The sequence below is a fragment of the Megalobrama amblycephala genome, linkage group LG8, assembly GCF_018812025.1.
Source record: "Megalobrama amblycephala isolate DHTTF-2021 linkage group LG8, ASM1881202v1, whole genome shotgun sequence".
In the NCBI taxonomy this organism is placed as follows: domain Eukaryota; kingdom Metazoa; phylum Chordata; class Actinopteri; order Cypriniformes; family Xenocyprididae; genus Megalobrama; species Megalobrama amblycephala.
Window position 1 is genome coordinate 33,720,176 of NC_063051.1, and position 15,603 is coordinate 33,735,778.

At 37.3% G+C, this 15,603-nt stretch overlaps 1 protein-coding gene across 5 annotated transcripts in view; it reads left to right on the forward strand.

Moving 5' to 3' along the window:
• The first annotated feature begins 3,956 nt into the window (after positions 1-3,956).
• Positions 3,957-15,603, forward strand: part of scn1lab (sodium channel, voltage-gated, type I like, alpha b) — a 46,577-nt gene continuing 34,930 nt past the window's right edge. For 4 of the 5 annotated variants that reach the window (XM_048200768.1, XM_048200771.1, XM_048200767.1 and 1 more), the window contains exons 1-4: positions 3,957-4,245; positions 9,797-10,119; positions 10,310-10,428; positions 13,795-13,884. In XM_048200768.1, the coding sequence (XP_048056725.1) occupies positions 9,850-10,119; positions 10,310-10,428; positions 13,795-13,884 (479 nt within the window). In that variant the 5' untranslated portion in view covers positions 3,957-4,245; positions 9,797-9,849. Of the gene's footprint in view, positions 4,246-4,366; positions 5,436-9,796; positions 10,120-10,309; positions 10,429-13,794; positions 13,885-15,603 lie in introns of those variants that run through there. The other variant, XM_048200769.1, reaches the window with a different exon arrangement.

The following is a 15,603-nucleotide window of genomic DNA, read 5'->3' on the forward strand; positions in this document are numbered from 1 at the left end:
TACCAACATTCTTCTTTTGTGTTCAGCAGAAGAAATAAATTCATACAGCTTTGGAACGACTTGAGGGTGAGTAAATGATGAAACAATTTTCATTTTTGGGTGAACTATCCCTTTAATTGTTTGAGAGGTATGTGGGCATGAATGGATCGAGCTACTTGCATTTACATGTGCTCTTGTTAACAGTATAGTGCACTAGGAATCTTCAAGAACTTGTGGCGGCTAATCACATGAGGGATGAGTAATCAGATTATTGTGGTTGTCTGTTGTCTCAGAGTGTGTAAAGTCTCAGCTGCAGAAGCTGATTCATTTCAACACTTGCTTTCTCAGTAGGGCCACACAGAAGTGCAGTAATTTAGTTCTATCATGAGGGGAAAACATTTCGTTTGTTTGTTTTGTAAGCACCAAAGGGGTTTCTACTTTCCACAGCCCTGAAGAACAGTCTCAAGGACTCATCACAGTAATTACGTAACATGTATGCTACAAAAATGCTCTAGTCATTTAAAGGACTGTGGTTTCATTGTAGCAAAGAAGCACACACACACACACACAGCGAGATGCGCAAATATAGCCTTGTGTGTAGATGTGTTTACATTTCACGTCGATAACATGACCTTATTCCCCTCGCAGCAGGTCACAATGCCATCTCTCAGTAGATTGTTTATTTCACACATCCTCTGACCAGCGGCCAGCTCCACAAAGAAAAGTCAGACCTTGACTCTTTTCTCATGTGTCTGTTTGGATTTCAGTCCATGTGCCTATTCTGGCATCTGAAGAGATATTCATGAACTTGTGTGTGTGTGTGTATTCAGTGTCAGAGGGGTGAGTAGAGGTATTCAGCATGCCCATTCTAATGAAGGCATGTACGCCACACTTTAGTGCTAATGTAACTGTCCAGCGTGTGTACTTTGGGACTAGCCTAAGTATATTTTATGGTATTTTATTTATTAGAAAATATAGCCCATTTTAATCTAATGAAAAATTTGACTGTATTTTTCATATAGAATTTGAAGAATCTCAAAAACAAATCAGTTTGCATTTACATCACTTCATTTTTTACCGTCATTTAAGGGTGTTTCTTTAACTTTGAGCACTTTTTTTGTCCTAGCAACGTTAAAAGTTATCCCGAAATTCAATTAAAATGAAAGGTTCTTTAGGGAACCAAATATGGTTCTTCTGTGGCACTAAAAACTTTTTTTATTACTTATTTTTAAAGGGTTAGTTCACCCAAAAATTAAAATTCTGTCATTACTTACTCACCCTCATGTTGTTCCACACCCGTAAGACCTTTGTTCATCTTCAGAACACAAATTAAGATATTTTTGATGAAATCCGATGGCTCAGTGAGGCCTGCATTGCCAGCAAGATAATTAACACTTTCAATGCCCAGAAAGCTACTAAAGACATATTTAAAACAGATCATGTGACTACAGTGGTTTAACCTTAACGTTATGAAGCGACGAGAATACTTTTTGTGCACCAAAAAAACAAAACAACAACTTTATTCAGCAATATCTAGTGATGGGCGTTTTCAAAACACTGCTTCACGAAGCTTCAAAGCTTTTAGAATCTTTTGTTTCGAATCAGTGGTTCGGAGCGTGTATCAAACTGCCAAAGTCATGTGATTTCAGTAAACGAGGCTTTGTTACGTCATTTTGAAAGTTTTTCAAAATTTGATACACGCTCCGAACCACTGATTTGAAACAAAAGATTCATAAAGCTTTGAAGCTTCATGAAGCAGTGTTTTGAAATCGCCCATCACTAGATATTGTTGAATAAAGTCGTTATTTTGTTTTTTGGCACACAAAAAGTATTCTCGTCGCTTCATGATATTAAGGTTGAACCACTGTAGTCACATGAACTGTTTTAAATACGTCTTTAGTAGCTGTCTGGGCACTGAAAGTGGTAATTGTCTTGCTCTCAATGCAGGCCTCACTGAGCCATCGAATTTTATGAACTTCCAGGACATTGTTATGACATCCGCTTCCAACATTAAAATGCTCATGATAACTTTCGTTAACTTCATAATAAGTAAATCCACTTCACCAGCTAATTACTCTAAATTGACAGCGATGCCAAAGAAATATACAGAGCCCTCGCGCCAGTAAACATGTCATCAGAAAAGATTTTAAATAAACACCGCGATATTCCATAAAGTAAGAATTATTGATTTCATGGCGACTTTAAAATGAAATTTCCATCACAGAATAATACACCTATTATCAAACAGCAAACATATCACATTTTTAAAAATTGCACAGGGCCAAAGGTGCCCACATTTAAGAAACACCACAAACAAACAACTTTTACAATAATTTTAAACGTTTAACATTCATCTGAATGTCTGTTTCTAAATGTGTACAACATCGTTTGTTCAGTCAACACTGGCTGAAGAATGTAGGGCCATTCACTAAACGTATTTATCGGTTTGTTCATCCGTTCGGCAGTGCAAACACTTCTGTCTCAGCCAGCTGCTCCATTGAGAGAGTTTACCCGTGTTCTGCCGCTCGACGGGCTGGTGATCCTTCAGTACGCCCTATGCCTCGATGACAACCCGCGGGCGAGAGCGCTTAATGAGGGAAGCTCAGTGAATGTCAAAACCAGCGCGATGCGTCATGCATCACCACAGGCCCTGCGGAGGCGCGACGCGCTGGCACAGAGCAGTGCGGTAATGCAGTAAATCACTGATCTTTTCTGAGTGTTTATTTTTACGACTGACACCATACAAATTTACCCGTGCATTCATCCATACTAAACATCTAATGAACATCCGAAAAGAACCCGATAAGTGTCTTAGCAATTAATAAAGTCCGCTTATGTGATAGTAAGAAGCTGTACCATTCCCCTCTGTCGCCACCAGGGGGCGCCGGCGCATTGTTTGGAGCAGTGTGCCTCTCCCATGCCTCAGGTGAAGTGTACGCCAGCAACCTCTTTCAAGCATGGATAAAGATTATTCATTTTGACCGTGTCTGGTGAATTCGAGGATTTGAGGAATGCACAGCCTTAGTCCATATACTACATAACACAATAATAATTACTTGAATATGTAAAATGCTGGATATCTGAAAGTGAAATGCACAAATGTACAAATAATGTTAATATCTTTTAATATTGTCCAAATCTTTTTGTTCCTAAACATAATATAACAGTTTTGTGTGTGTGTGTGTGTGTGTGGTTCATTTAAATGTGGTACATTGTTTTATAGTACATTTAGGAAAAACAACAAGTCATGTTTATAGTAATTTGCATAGAAACATGAGACAATAATATTCTGAGTGCAGAATAATTACATATATCACAGACACAAATATAAAATTAAGTTTAAAAGTAATATTCAGATTTAGATATAGAACATAAACGTGTATGTTAATTATAAAGATTTTGTAATATATGCATTCAAAATCTAAAAAGGATTTAATAATTATCATTATCAGAATAAAGTCATGTCTTACAAATATTGTTTTTTTTTTTTCTAACAGTAGCATTTTAACTGAAGCAATTCAAACAAAATGTCTAAAAAATACTAATCTTTAAATCTGAGATGTAAATTAGAATATTGGACAGTTGTGTTGACATTTTAAGCAAAGAAACACAGAGAAACCCAGGGCTAGTTATCACACTTTTAATTCAGTAAATATTTCCCAGGGTAGATTTATTAAGTCAATTTCTGCATAGGCACATAAAAGGCTTGTACTGTTGAGCACTGGCCAAGAAAAAAAGATAGGCCTACAGTTCAATGAAAACACCTTGACCTTCTGTGACAACATGCCACAACTTGCCATTTAAAAGCCATATTATAGCTTTTTCAGGTTAAAAACAAGACATAAAAGGTGAAACATAAAGCAATTCAGTAAACATAAATAATGTAAAAAATGATGCTATGCAAACAGCTTCACATAGGTAGATATTTGTCCTCTGTGCATTCTCGTGTAATCCGGGGCCTCACGTGCAGGTTCTGGCGATAGCTGTGCATTGACTCTGGAGTCGAGTCGTGAGGCTCGCGCACGCGTCACTCCCACCACCCAAGCCACCGATAACCGGAAGCGACTATCATCCGTGATATTTGGGGAGACGAACGACAGCTGAGAGCGCCTTTTAATGGATAAAAACATCGCCGCGTCTTTTCAATCCGTTTGACAACAACCGCGTTTTAGTGGGAGAAAAAACACAATAGAAGGAACTAAGGGTAAAAACGAAGTTATTGGAACCCACCGTCATCCAGGTTCGAGCCTGACAGGCACTGCTATGGTAAGTAAAAGATCAATTCAGAAACGTCTAGAAAGGCCTGGCAAATAATACTAATATTTTGCCTTACAACTCAGCAGATACAATTGAGAGGACTAGGATTGTGGAAATGTTAATATATGGCTGTTGTAAACATTAGCCTACCTCAGAAATATATATTTGATTGTTAAAAGGCATTTGGTGATTAGGACTTAATGTCCTTAATGTCCAAATATGACGATGCATTCATTTAAAGGTCACCCTCTGGCTGCTCACATCAAACACAATGGGATTTTGATCAAATGACGTAAAACAAAATAATTAATCGTATCCATATTAAGATCATAGAGGCTGAGGCATATGTTTGCGCAGTAATTGGGATCATCCAGGAGTTTAAACGGGATTTGGATCGCTGGCATTATCGCTCTTAGCCATATCAGGGGTTTTACACGGGATTTGTGAATGTAGGAAAACTGGACAGATGTTTGGGTTTCTGTCCGTTGGTTGCCTATGGAGATGATGATGATGATGATGATGGTGGTGGTGCTGAATCTATCCAAATTAGGGAGATGCTGCTTGAGCGAAGGACTGCAGTTTATTGTTTTAAGTTTAATAGAATAATGACTCTTGTTTTGAGGATTTCACTAGACGTTTGCATTTCCACCAAGCAGATTAATTATATTGATAATGATTGTCATTGAAAAAAGAGGAGCAAACACGACCCCCTCCTTCCCTCACATCTCCACACCCACCCACCGCCGCACACTGGCAGTACACGAGAAGGGGTGAAAAACACAATCCCAAGACACCATTATGAGCCAATTTGCGGTGTTAATGTGAACCTTTATGCCTCCGAAACTCGTTTAGGTTGGAGACATTTTTGGTCAGTGAAAAAAGGCACGCCCAGAGACGTTTTCTCTGTCGCCTAGACACCGTTTAACCCTTTGGGTGGGTTTCTCGTTACGTGGAATTACATCAATCTCGGTTCCTCAGTCGGTGTCGTCAAGGTCGGAAATGTAGATGTGTTGTGGCCCCAGGCGGTGTTTTTGACATAAAGCTCTAGAAATGGCCGTGTAAATGGTACGTAACAGTCATGTTCGGAGTTCGTTGTGTTTTGGGTGGACCTCGAGCCTGCGGATTGGAAATAAACGGAGACTTCAACATGGCGACAGCTGCTTCGCCCCTGCGCTCGAGATGAATCCTCAGCTATAAAGGTAGGGCCCTCAAGCTCACCTTGGGCTTCTGTCACCATTCAAGACAAAACATAAACATCACATTTAGATTAAAACCTTTTTAATGTGTTTAATGTGAGGTACTCAAATGTTTGACTTGTTGAAACAGTATAGGCTACTTAGAAGAAAATGCTCCATTTTAGTCCAATTTGCAGTTTGCGTTCATTTTATTTTTATTATAAACAATAATATAAATCAATCAGTGAGATCCAAATCCTTAAAACAGACTGAAAATAACTAATTTATATTTCTATTTGCACTTTAACGGCCTGTAAAATGCCAAATTTGCTATTAAATGAAATAAAAATAAATTCCCTGCGTTCAATACGTAAGAGTCAACGTGACTCAAAAACTGTCATCAAGAACAGCACGCGAATATGACGGCGGTGGAGGAAGCGCGTGGCGGATGACCTGAACTGAGCCCAGGCGGAAGCGCGCGCACACCTGTGTTTCAGCACCATGGAGAGCAGCTGTTGCGAATCCCTATTATTCTCGACGAAGCAAAACCATTTTAACGCACAGTTGAGGAAAATGTGTCAAATTCTTGACTAGAATGAAGCCACACAGCCTATGGACATGTCACGTGTTGTTGTTTTGTTTGAGTTTAGTGTGAGGTATAGTGTGGAGGGTCACTTCCCCCCATCTGTCAGAAATCATATACGTACAGTCTTTAACACATACATACAGTGTCTAAATATGTATGCATGACTGTCATGGTTTGAGGGACAATTCTGACACACTTCAGATGCCTAGGAATATTTTAATCCATCTCTGTGACATACTGTCAAGATCTCTCAGTATCCCAGTAAACTGGAGTAGCATGCAGGATCCACTGAGGTGACATATTTTACTCTGATGATGGTCTATTTAATGAGGCCTTGAATGAGTTTTCTCAATGGCAGTGTATTTAGGATGACTATGCATGTTTCTGAACTTTATTATGATACCAGAGGAGCTTCCTCCATTTCTCAGTGTTTGTTTTTTGACAGCTCATCAAAATCGTGAGGAGTAGTAGTGGTTTACCCAGGAGTGCCTACTGTACACTTAAACTGTGCCAATATCCCCAACCTCCTCTCTGAGGTTTGGTTTGACCCTGGAGACTCCCTGGCTGGGAGTAATGGCACTCCAGAGGGTTGGCTCATTTTTGGAGGGGGGTTAAATAAGGGGATCATTGGATGAGTGCTTGGATGGGTGGATGCATGGATGAGGGAGTTGTTTTTTTACTTCTGTCCTCAGAGGGAACAGGCTGAACTGGCTGGGTGACGGTAGGGAGAGAGAGAGAGACAAGTCACATTGCTCACTCACAGACCCACATGCAAACAATTGCTTGTCGAATATTAGTCACAGTTGCAAGCTGAAATATAACCCAGAGCAGGCGAGGGCACCCTGGAATATTTTCTAGAAAACATTGTTAGCGGGAGTTCTGCACAGAAAAACAGCACTTTTCAAATGAATGCAGACAACTCAAACTTGGTCAAAAATCTTACTGCACCAAGAAACTAAGAAAGTCTATGCTTCTACTGAATATATTAGTATACGTTTGTACTGTAAGTATTGATTTATTTGAGGTATGCTTCATATTCCAGGCATGCAATTTTAATGCAGATTTGTATAAGGATGTTTGTTCTCAAACAGCTTTTCACCTCTGCTTTTCAGTGTGGTAGTTATTTGTGCAAAAATGAAAAAGGTATAGCATATTTTGTTTGGTTACAGTTTTATAAATGCTTTTTATCTCTGTTTTCATCTTCATTCATTAAAAGTGCATGATCCGGTGATTTTTAGTACTACTGATTTTTCAGTTTGCTTGATGAAATGTTTTTATTGCATCTACTACTATGCCTTTTCAGTTGGATGAGGACTAAGAGTTTAGCATCGTGGGTGGTTTGGTTTGGAGCCATGTCAACTGTTGTTTGTGTGAAAGAAATCCTAGTTCGAGAAAATTCTAGAAACTGCTATTGCATGTTAAATAAAACAATGACTATTTTATAGATGTTTTGTTTTTTTACAACTGTCAACTGAAACTCCTAAAATGGTATTGCCTAAAAAAAGGAAGGATGGAGCCTCATTTAGGCATACTGTAGATAGGGTTGTAATTATGGCATCTTTAACATGGTTTCGAAACTATAACAAGAATCTGGCCTTTATTTTTCAGAGTTGTCCTGAATCCACCATTTTGAATCGGAAAATTGTTTTGTTAAAGATTAGGGGTGTAACGGTATACAAACATAACGGTTCGGTACGTACCTCGGTAGTGAAGTCACAGTTCGGCACTGGTTCGGTACACCTGGGGGGAGGAAACTAAACCTAAAAATTGCTTCTTCTTTTTTTAAACAGTGGTTTATTGAACAAATTGTGTCTCTCTTTTTAAATAAATTCAATTATAATTAACATTTTTTAAGGATAAAAAAAATCGATCTCAGCTAATGCTGTAAATTATATACAGGGAGCCGTTTCTTGCACATTACTATAATATTAAAGGTTACAATTAACAACAGAGCACAAATGATTAAATTCATCTGCTATTTATTTTTAGATATAATAATCAACACAAAAAAACAACAACATGTAAATTGCACATAAGGATTTGCATTAACTTCTAAATCTAATTATAAAATTATTACTCCAATTCATTTTTGAACTATAATTATTTACACAGTTACTGTCATAACTTGTTTTCATGACAAATTTATTTAAACATATATTAACTAATTAAGACATTACTAACAGGTAAAGTAAATATAATGAATATATAAGCTAATATAGTGCATATATTTAATGAAACGCTCCCCTCTAGAGTTAATTTCTCTAATAAACTAACATGCTGTCGACACTAAATGACTTACCTGAGGTAAATGTAATACTACATGAAATATTATTCTCAAGCTGTTTTATTAATGTCTTTCCACTGGTTGAGAGATTACATAAGTATTGTCTCTTCTTCTGTGCTTTTTCCAGTTTGCAAACAGCGTTGCATTACCGCGCACACCTCCTTCTGAATTGGAGTGTGAATCGTGTGAATTGACTGTATCTGTCGTCCAACTGCATGAACCGAACCGTGACTTCCGTACCATAAGGTTCAGGACGAATACATGTACTGTTACACCCCTATTAAAGATGTATAAATCTAAATTGTTGGGGGATGGGGGTTTGAATTTCATAATCCATTTTAGACAGCCAGATGAGTACTCAGGTGCCACTCACAGGAATGTTATTATCTCCCAAACTGGATTTTGGATTCCAGTGTGAGTTATGTGACATACAGTGTGTGTTACACAGTTAATAAATAAATGGACATAAAATATGTGAGAAAAAAGGGACATTAAACAATGGGAACTATGGGATACTAATAAAATGTGGGATCTTTCACTAGCCATTTTAAAAATATTTTTGCAAGAAGTCTCTTATGCTCACAAAGGCTGCATTTATTTGATCAAAATACAGTAAAAAGAGCAATCTGAAATAGAATTACAATTTAAAATAACTGTTTTAATATATTTTAAAATGTAATTTATTCCTGTGATAGCAAAGCTGAATTTTCAGCATCATTACTCCAGTCTTCAGTGTCACATGATTCTTAAGAAATCATCCTAATATGCTAATTTGGAGCTCAAGAAACATTTCTTCTAACAGTTGTACTGTGTAATATTTTTACAGATACCGTGATCATTTTTCTAAAGAACATTATTAATGAAATTTATTTGAAATGTATTTTTTTAACAATGTAAAAGTCATTACTGTCACTTTTGATCAATTTAATGCATTCTGACGCCAAGCTTATGATTCATAGTCATCTCTTTCTCTTCCTTTTGCTTTCTCCATCTCTATAGCTCTTTCTTCTGTTTTGCCTCATATCTTACATATATGTCTGTATTCTTTGAGTCAGTGAATCTTGAAGGGGAGGGGGGATTCATAGGGGTCATGGAGCCCCTGGGACTGTAGCTGATTTGCTCTGAGTACACGCCCAGTTTGGTGCTCACAGGTCTGGTCACAGCACTCAGGGCAGCACGCCAGACTGGCTATTTATGCCTGGTGACCCGCAGGCATTGCTACCCTACTGTAACATACACAGAACTGGTACAACCATCCAGTTCTGTAAACACACACACACAAGCTGCATCTAATGTCACTGCATGAATATTAACAGCCTCTTTATTGGTAATAATTATGAAATCTTTTTCCGAGTCTCCAGTGTGATGCTGTTTATTATGTAAATAAATTGACTTTGGTTAATTTAATATTCTTTAAACTGTCACAGATTGACTCAATTCATAAAATTCAAGAATGGAAAGATCAATCTTCTCTCGCAACCACTGTGTACTGAACGTGTGATTTCCTTCCTTCAGCTCCCAGAGTGACCGGAGATTAGTTGGTGCAGCTACCAGAGCAGGATGTCAATATGGCTGCTCAGCTGCTCGTTCCACCCGGACCTGACAGCTTCCGGCCCTTCGTGCCCGAGTCTCTCGCTGCTATCGAGCGCCGCATCGCAGAGGAGGCGGCCCAACGGCCCAAAGGCGAGAGACGGCCTGATGATGATGACGAAAACGGGCCCAAACCCAACAGCGATTTGGAGGCGGGAAAATCCCTGCCCTTTATCTACGGAGACATTCCACCCAACATGGTGTCCGTCCCGCTGGAGGATCTGGACACCTACTACAGCAACCAAAAAGTATGTGAAAGAAGATTTTTAAAATGGAAACATTTAGCTTTGTGTTGCTTGTTATTTGACAACAGGTCTTCGGTCTGGTGCGAGAACGTGTATCATGCTATGAAGTTATATAACACCTTGTGAAACAGATTTGAAAAGAGATTGTCACAAGCTGTGCACTGTAACCACAATCCGTTTTTCTCTGCTTCAGACCTTTATAGTATTGAATCGTGGGAAGGCTATATTCCGCTTTAATGCTACGCCGGCCTTGTATATTTTGAGCCCTTTCAATCCATTGAGGAGAATCTCCATCAGGGTCCTGGTGCATTCATATCCTTTATCAGCTGAATGGATGTATGCAAGCATCTAAACAGGTTATAGATTAAGGCCTGTTCACATGAAGAACAATAACTATAATGACAGCTACATTAGCGCACATTGTAGTTATGTTGTCTGGCACTTTAAATGCTCAAACTCTTTAAAGTCTGGTGGATTCTGATTGGCTGTCACTAGCTACATTTACATGGACACTTTTTGTTTCAATCGGAATGAAAAGAGACTTAATATTGATCTATTTCAGGTCCTAGAGCACATGAACCGTTGTGTTGTGCTGCTTATATTTAACAAGCAGTAAACCGCCCCTTCCCACGCCCAAAACAAGGCGTCTGTGGATGACGGCCTGAAACAAGGACTGGTGGGATGTTGTTCTGCAGCACTTCACAGACGATGAGTGGAATAAAATTTTTAGAATGCCACGATATTCACTAGGGCTGGGTATTGACACAACTTTCACGATTCAATTCGATTTCTATTCACATGCTTTCGATTCGATTCGATTACGATTTCCATTCGATTAGATTATTTTGGATGTAGTATATCAGTTACAGTACATGGCAAATTTTCTAGAGGAAAAAAATCGCTCAACTAATGCTGTAAACTACACATGGGAGTCAGTTGGTACTACTTTACTATAACATTAAAGGTTAAAATGAACTTATTTATATACAAACACAAATTACACATTATGTAACAGTCGGGATCATTAATGTATGTATGACCCCAATATTTGCATATGCCAGCCCATGTTCAAGGCATTAGACAAGGGCAGGATGTCTGGATGTGCACAGCTGAATAATCAGACTAGGTAAGCAAGCAAGGACAACAGTGAAAAATGGCAGATGGAGCAATAATAACTGACATGATCCATGATAACATGATATTTTTAGTGATATTTGTAAATTGTCTTTCTAAATGTTTCGTTAGCATGTTGCTAATGTACTGTTAAATGTGATTAAAGTTACCATCGTTTCTTACTGTATTCACGGAGACAAGACTGACGTTATTTTCATTTTTAAACAATAACTTGCATTCTGTATAATTCATAAACACAACTTCATTCTTTATAAATCTCTCCAACAGTGTGTAATGTTAGCTTTAGCCCGTTAGCCACGGAGCATAGTCTCAAACTCATTCAGAATCAAATGTAAACATCCAAATAAATACTATACTTACGCGATTAGACATGCTGCATAACGAACACTTTGTAAAGATCCATTTTGAGGGTTATATTAGCTGTGTGAACTTTGTTTATGCTGTTTAAGGCAGTCGCGAACTCGGGGGCGGGGAGCACGAGAATTTAAAGGGGCCGCGCGCTGAATCGGCGCATATTTAATGATGCCCCAAAATAGGCAGTTAAAAAAATGAATTAAAAAAATCTATGGGGTATTTTGAGCTGAAACTTCACAGACACATTCAAGGGACACCTTAGACTTATATTACATCTTTTGAAAACGCGTTCTATGGCACCTTTAACTGAGACGCTAAAGCGATCTGTCACACCACATTAAACAGCACCAAAACAGTATTTATTTTTTGAATCTCATAATAAGATGGAATCTGAATTTGAAATCTGAGACTTTGCTTCATATCAAAAGTAACAAAGCACAAAGATTAGTGCGATTTATTGGATGGGAGGCGCTACATATTCTGCTCATTCATCAACTGAAAACAGACTAGACTAATTGATTCTTGGGATTTAAAAATTGATATTGGTTCATAAAAATGAAAATCGATTAAAATCAAGAAATCGATATTTGTTTACCCAGCCCTAAAATTCACCAACAACAGCATGTTCCTCCCGTCATTATGCCATTTCTACATCATTCCACTTGCTCAGTACTTTCCAGTTTCGGTTTTAAATCCGATCAAGTGTTTACATGTCCTCTCGATCGGATTAGAAAAGGTTTAAACCACCCCTTACAACCCTAATGAAATTTAATCAGATTGGGCTAATTCATTCCAATTGACGTGGTTACATGTGACATTTTCATTCCGACTGTGCAAGTAGTCCGATTACAATGGGATCATTAGGGTCCATGTAAAAGGAGCTATTGTTTTTATCGTTCATCAGCTGGGAAAAAATAGTTTTGAAAGTGATTCCAATGATATAGTTTCTCTGTGCCTTATCGTTATAGATGTGGACAGTGCTATTCTTTTATATTTAGAATGATTTTTAGAACCATACATTATTGTTATCTTTATAGTTATCGTTTGATTGTGAATAGGCCTTTAGTCTTGTATAGCCAGACTGTCATGTGTAGCCTGTTTGGGTTTCGTTTTCCCTGTGTTCTGTTCCCGTTTTTTCCTGCCAGATTTGCGAGTTAGTTTCCATGGTTCTTAATTAGTTAACACCTGTTCTGTTTCAGTTAATCATCCCCTGTGTATTTAAGCCCTCAATTGCCTGTGTTCCATTGTCCGGTCTAGTCTAGTCAGTGTGGTTTTTCTGTTGGATTTATTAAAAGGCTGTTTATTTTGTATTCTTTTTTTGTCTTCATGTGTTCATAACAGCCACAGTATGTGACAAAAAAAATGAAACCAAAACAGTCTACACATGATACAGACTTTTTATTGCGACATTAATTCTAGTCTGTGTTAACAGGAACCAACATCTGACAATCTGACCAACATTTTAAGGGAACATAGTAAATTTGTTTTCTTTTTACATATACAGTTCAAAAGTTTGGGCTCTGTAAAATTTTGTATTGTTTTTTGAAAGATGTCTCTTATGCTCACCAAGACTGCATTTATTTGATTAAAAAACAGTAATATTGTGAAATATTATTACAATTTAAAATAAGTTTTCTATTTTAATATACATTAATGCAATTTATTCCTGTGATGCAAAGCCGAATTTTCAGCATCATTAGTGTCACTAATGAAGTGATCCTTCAGAAATCATCCTAATATGCTGATTTGGTGCTCAAGAAATAATTCTTATTATTATCAATGTTGAAAAACAGGTGCTTCATACAGTATTTCTTTTAATTTTTTAAAAAAGATTTCTTGATTAATAGATCAAAGATTTGATACATTTCGTGATAATTTAACTGTCACTTTTGTTCAATTACCGAATTAAAGTATGAATTTCGTACAAAATAAATCTTACTGACCCCAAACTTTGAGTGGTATTGTACATGCAGCAGAATTAGAGTTGTTCTTCTGTAAATTTAATTTGTAAGTGTCTCAAAAATGTTGATATCTTTCAAATATTTGGCAAACTTTGGCAAATCCAGTGATTAATTCTTTCCTACAGGCATTGAATCTTTTGCCTATGTCATTTGAGGCTGAGATTTGGTCTGGTTGTGTATATGTATTTGTGTGTGTTTTCTTTGTGTATATTCCTTGACTTCTGCTTACGCTGTTCAGTTTTGTGATCATGTGCACAATCTTGACCAACTGCGCCTTCATGACCCTCAGCAATCCCCCGGACTGGGCCAAGAACGTGGAGTAAGTCACATCTTGCGCATAGCAAGTTTACAATCTAACCTGATTAACAGTTGTTAAATAGCCCAATAAATCAAAATTTTAGTTTTATGGCTTTTAGTCCATTTATGTCAGCATTTGGACCATCTCTGTCCTAGTGTACTCCTAAATGTTGACAACATTATCAATATTCTGGAGCAATGAACTAAACATATTGACGAACTTCTATGCACTTGCATGGGCAAATTTTTGTCCAATAAAATGCTCTGTAAGATGTGTCATATCCCCCTGATTTATATATGTATATATGATATATATACATTTTGGAAAGGCTATCAATAGCAAGCTAGCTTTGAAAGCATAAGATGGTCCCACCCTCCCTTCACAGCACTACTCAAAGCCACACCTCCTCCAAAACACATGAGAGCAGAGTCTGCAAAGCGTCTTGAGAGATGGCATTAAATGACCTTTTGTCTCAAAGCACATAACATTCTAATAATAATGAACGTAAACAACTTACAGAGCTCTTACTTGTACCACCTGACTGCTGAAGATTCATTTCGGCACTGATAGTGTTAACATATGTCATAGGTTGCCATCTTGTAATTATGGTTAGAACATGTATACATACAACATGGTTCAGGAGGAACTGTAAAATGTGACTGCTGTTTGTTTGCTTCCAATTACTGCATTCGGACTGAATGCAATGATTGGACAAACATTTTTTGTTTCTGAGACTTTGACAGAAGATATATGTACATGTTTTAATATTTAGACCACTTCTATTATTTAATGCTATTAGGATGTGAAGAGAGTTTCAACCAGAATAACAAAAAGTGTTTATGAAAAACATTGCCTACCCTACCTTTAAATACCAGCTGTTACTGAATAACAATGGAAAAGAAAAAAGAAAAACTCAAAAAAAAAAAGAAAAAAAGACTAATACTGAAAACTAATATATATTCTACCATAATATAGTCTATATTTCAAGTTTTCTAAAGCCATACAATAACATTGTGATAGGAAGTGACTGAAAATAGTCATTATTGACAGATAATCTACTCCTCTAGTGAGTTGTTGATTCAAGAACTACTGTGACCGGATCATTGAGTCAGTGATATTTCGAACAAATCTCCTGATCCAATTTTTCACTTATCTAGTTTTTGAGTTATACTCAGTGACTCAAACACTCAGTTTTTGCAGTTCTCAATAATATCTTACTGCAATGGAAGATTTCCAGGGAAGTAACACACCCACTGTGTGCTCCATCAGACTGAGAACGAGATTGTAAACAAAACATACATTGAGAAGTATGTCTGATGGAGGATCCCTTACAGAATTTAATAATCGTTTAATAATGTCTTCATGACCTGCCACAACAAACGTGAAGCATGCAAGACTGATGAAACAAATTCACAATTAAATTAAATTAAGAAAAATCATGCTGCCAAGTTTGGATTTCTGAGTTATTATCCGTTATTAGTTCATTCATGCAGCGATATTTAATGCATATGCGAGAGTATTTGGAGAATATACGCTGTGCTGTAACTTGCCTTTTGTTTATTATGTGTTATGTAAGAGATAATGTGCAGTCATCAAAAAAATCTACCCTGACAGGGTGCAACAATATTACAGTAATATAAATACGGTAACACTTTACAATAAGGTTCATTTGTTAACATTAGTTCATGTATTAACTAACATGAGCTAACCATGAGCAATACATTTGTTACTGTATTTGTT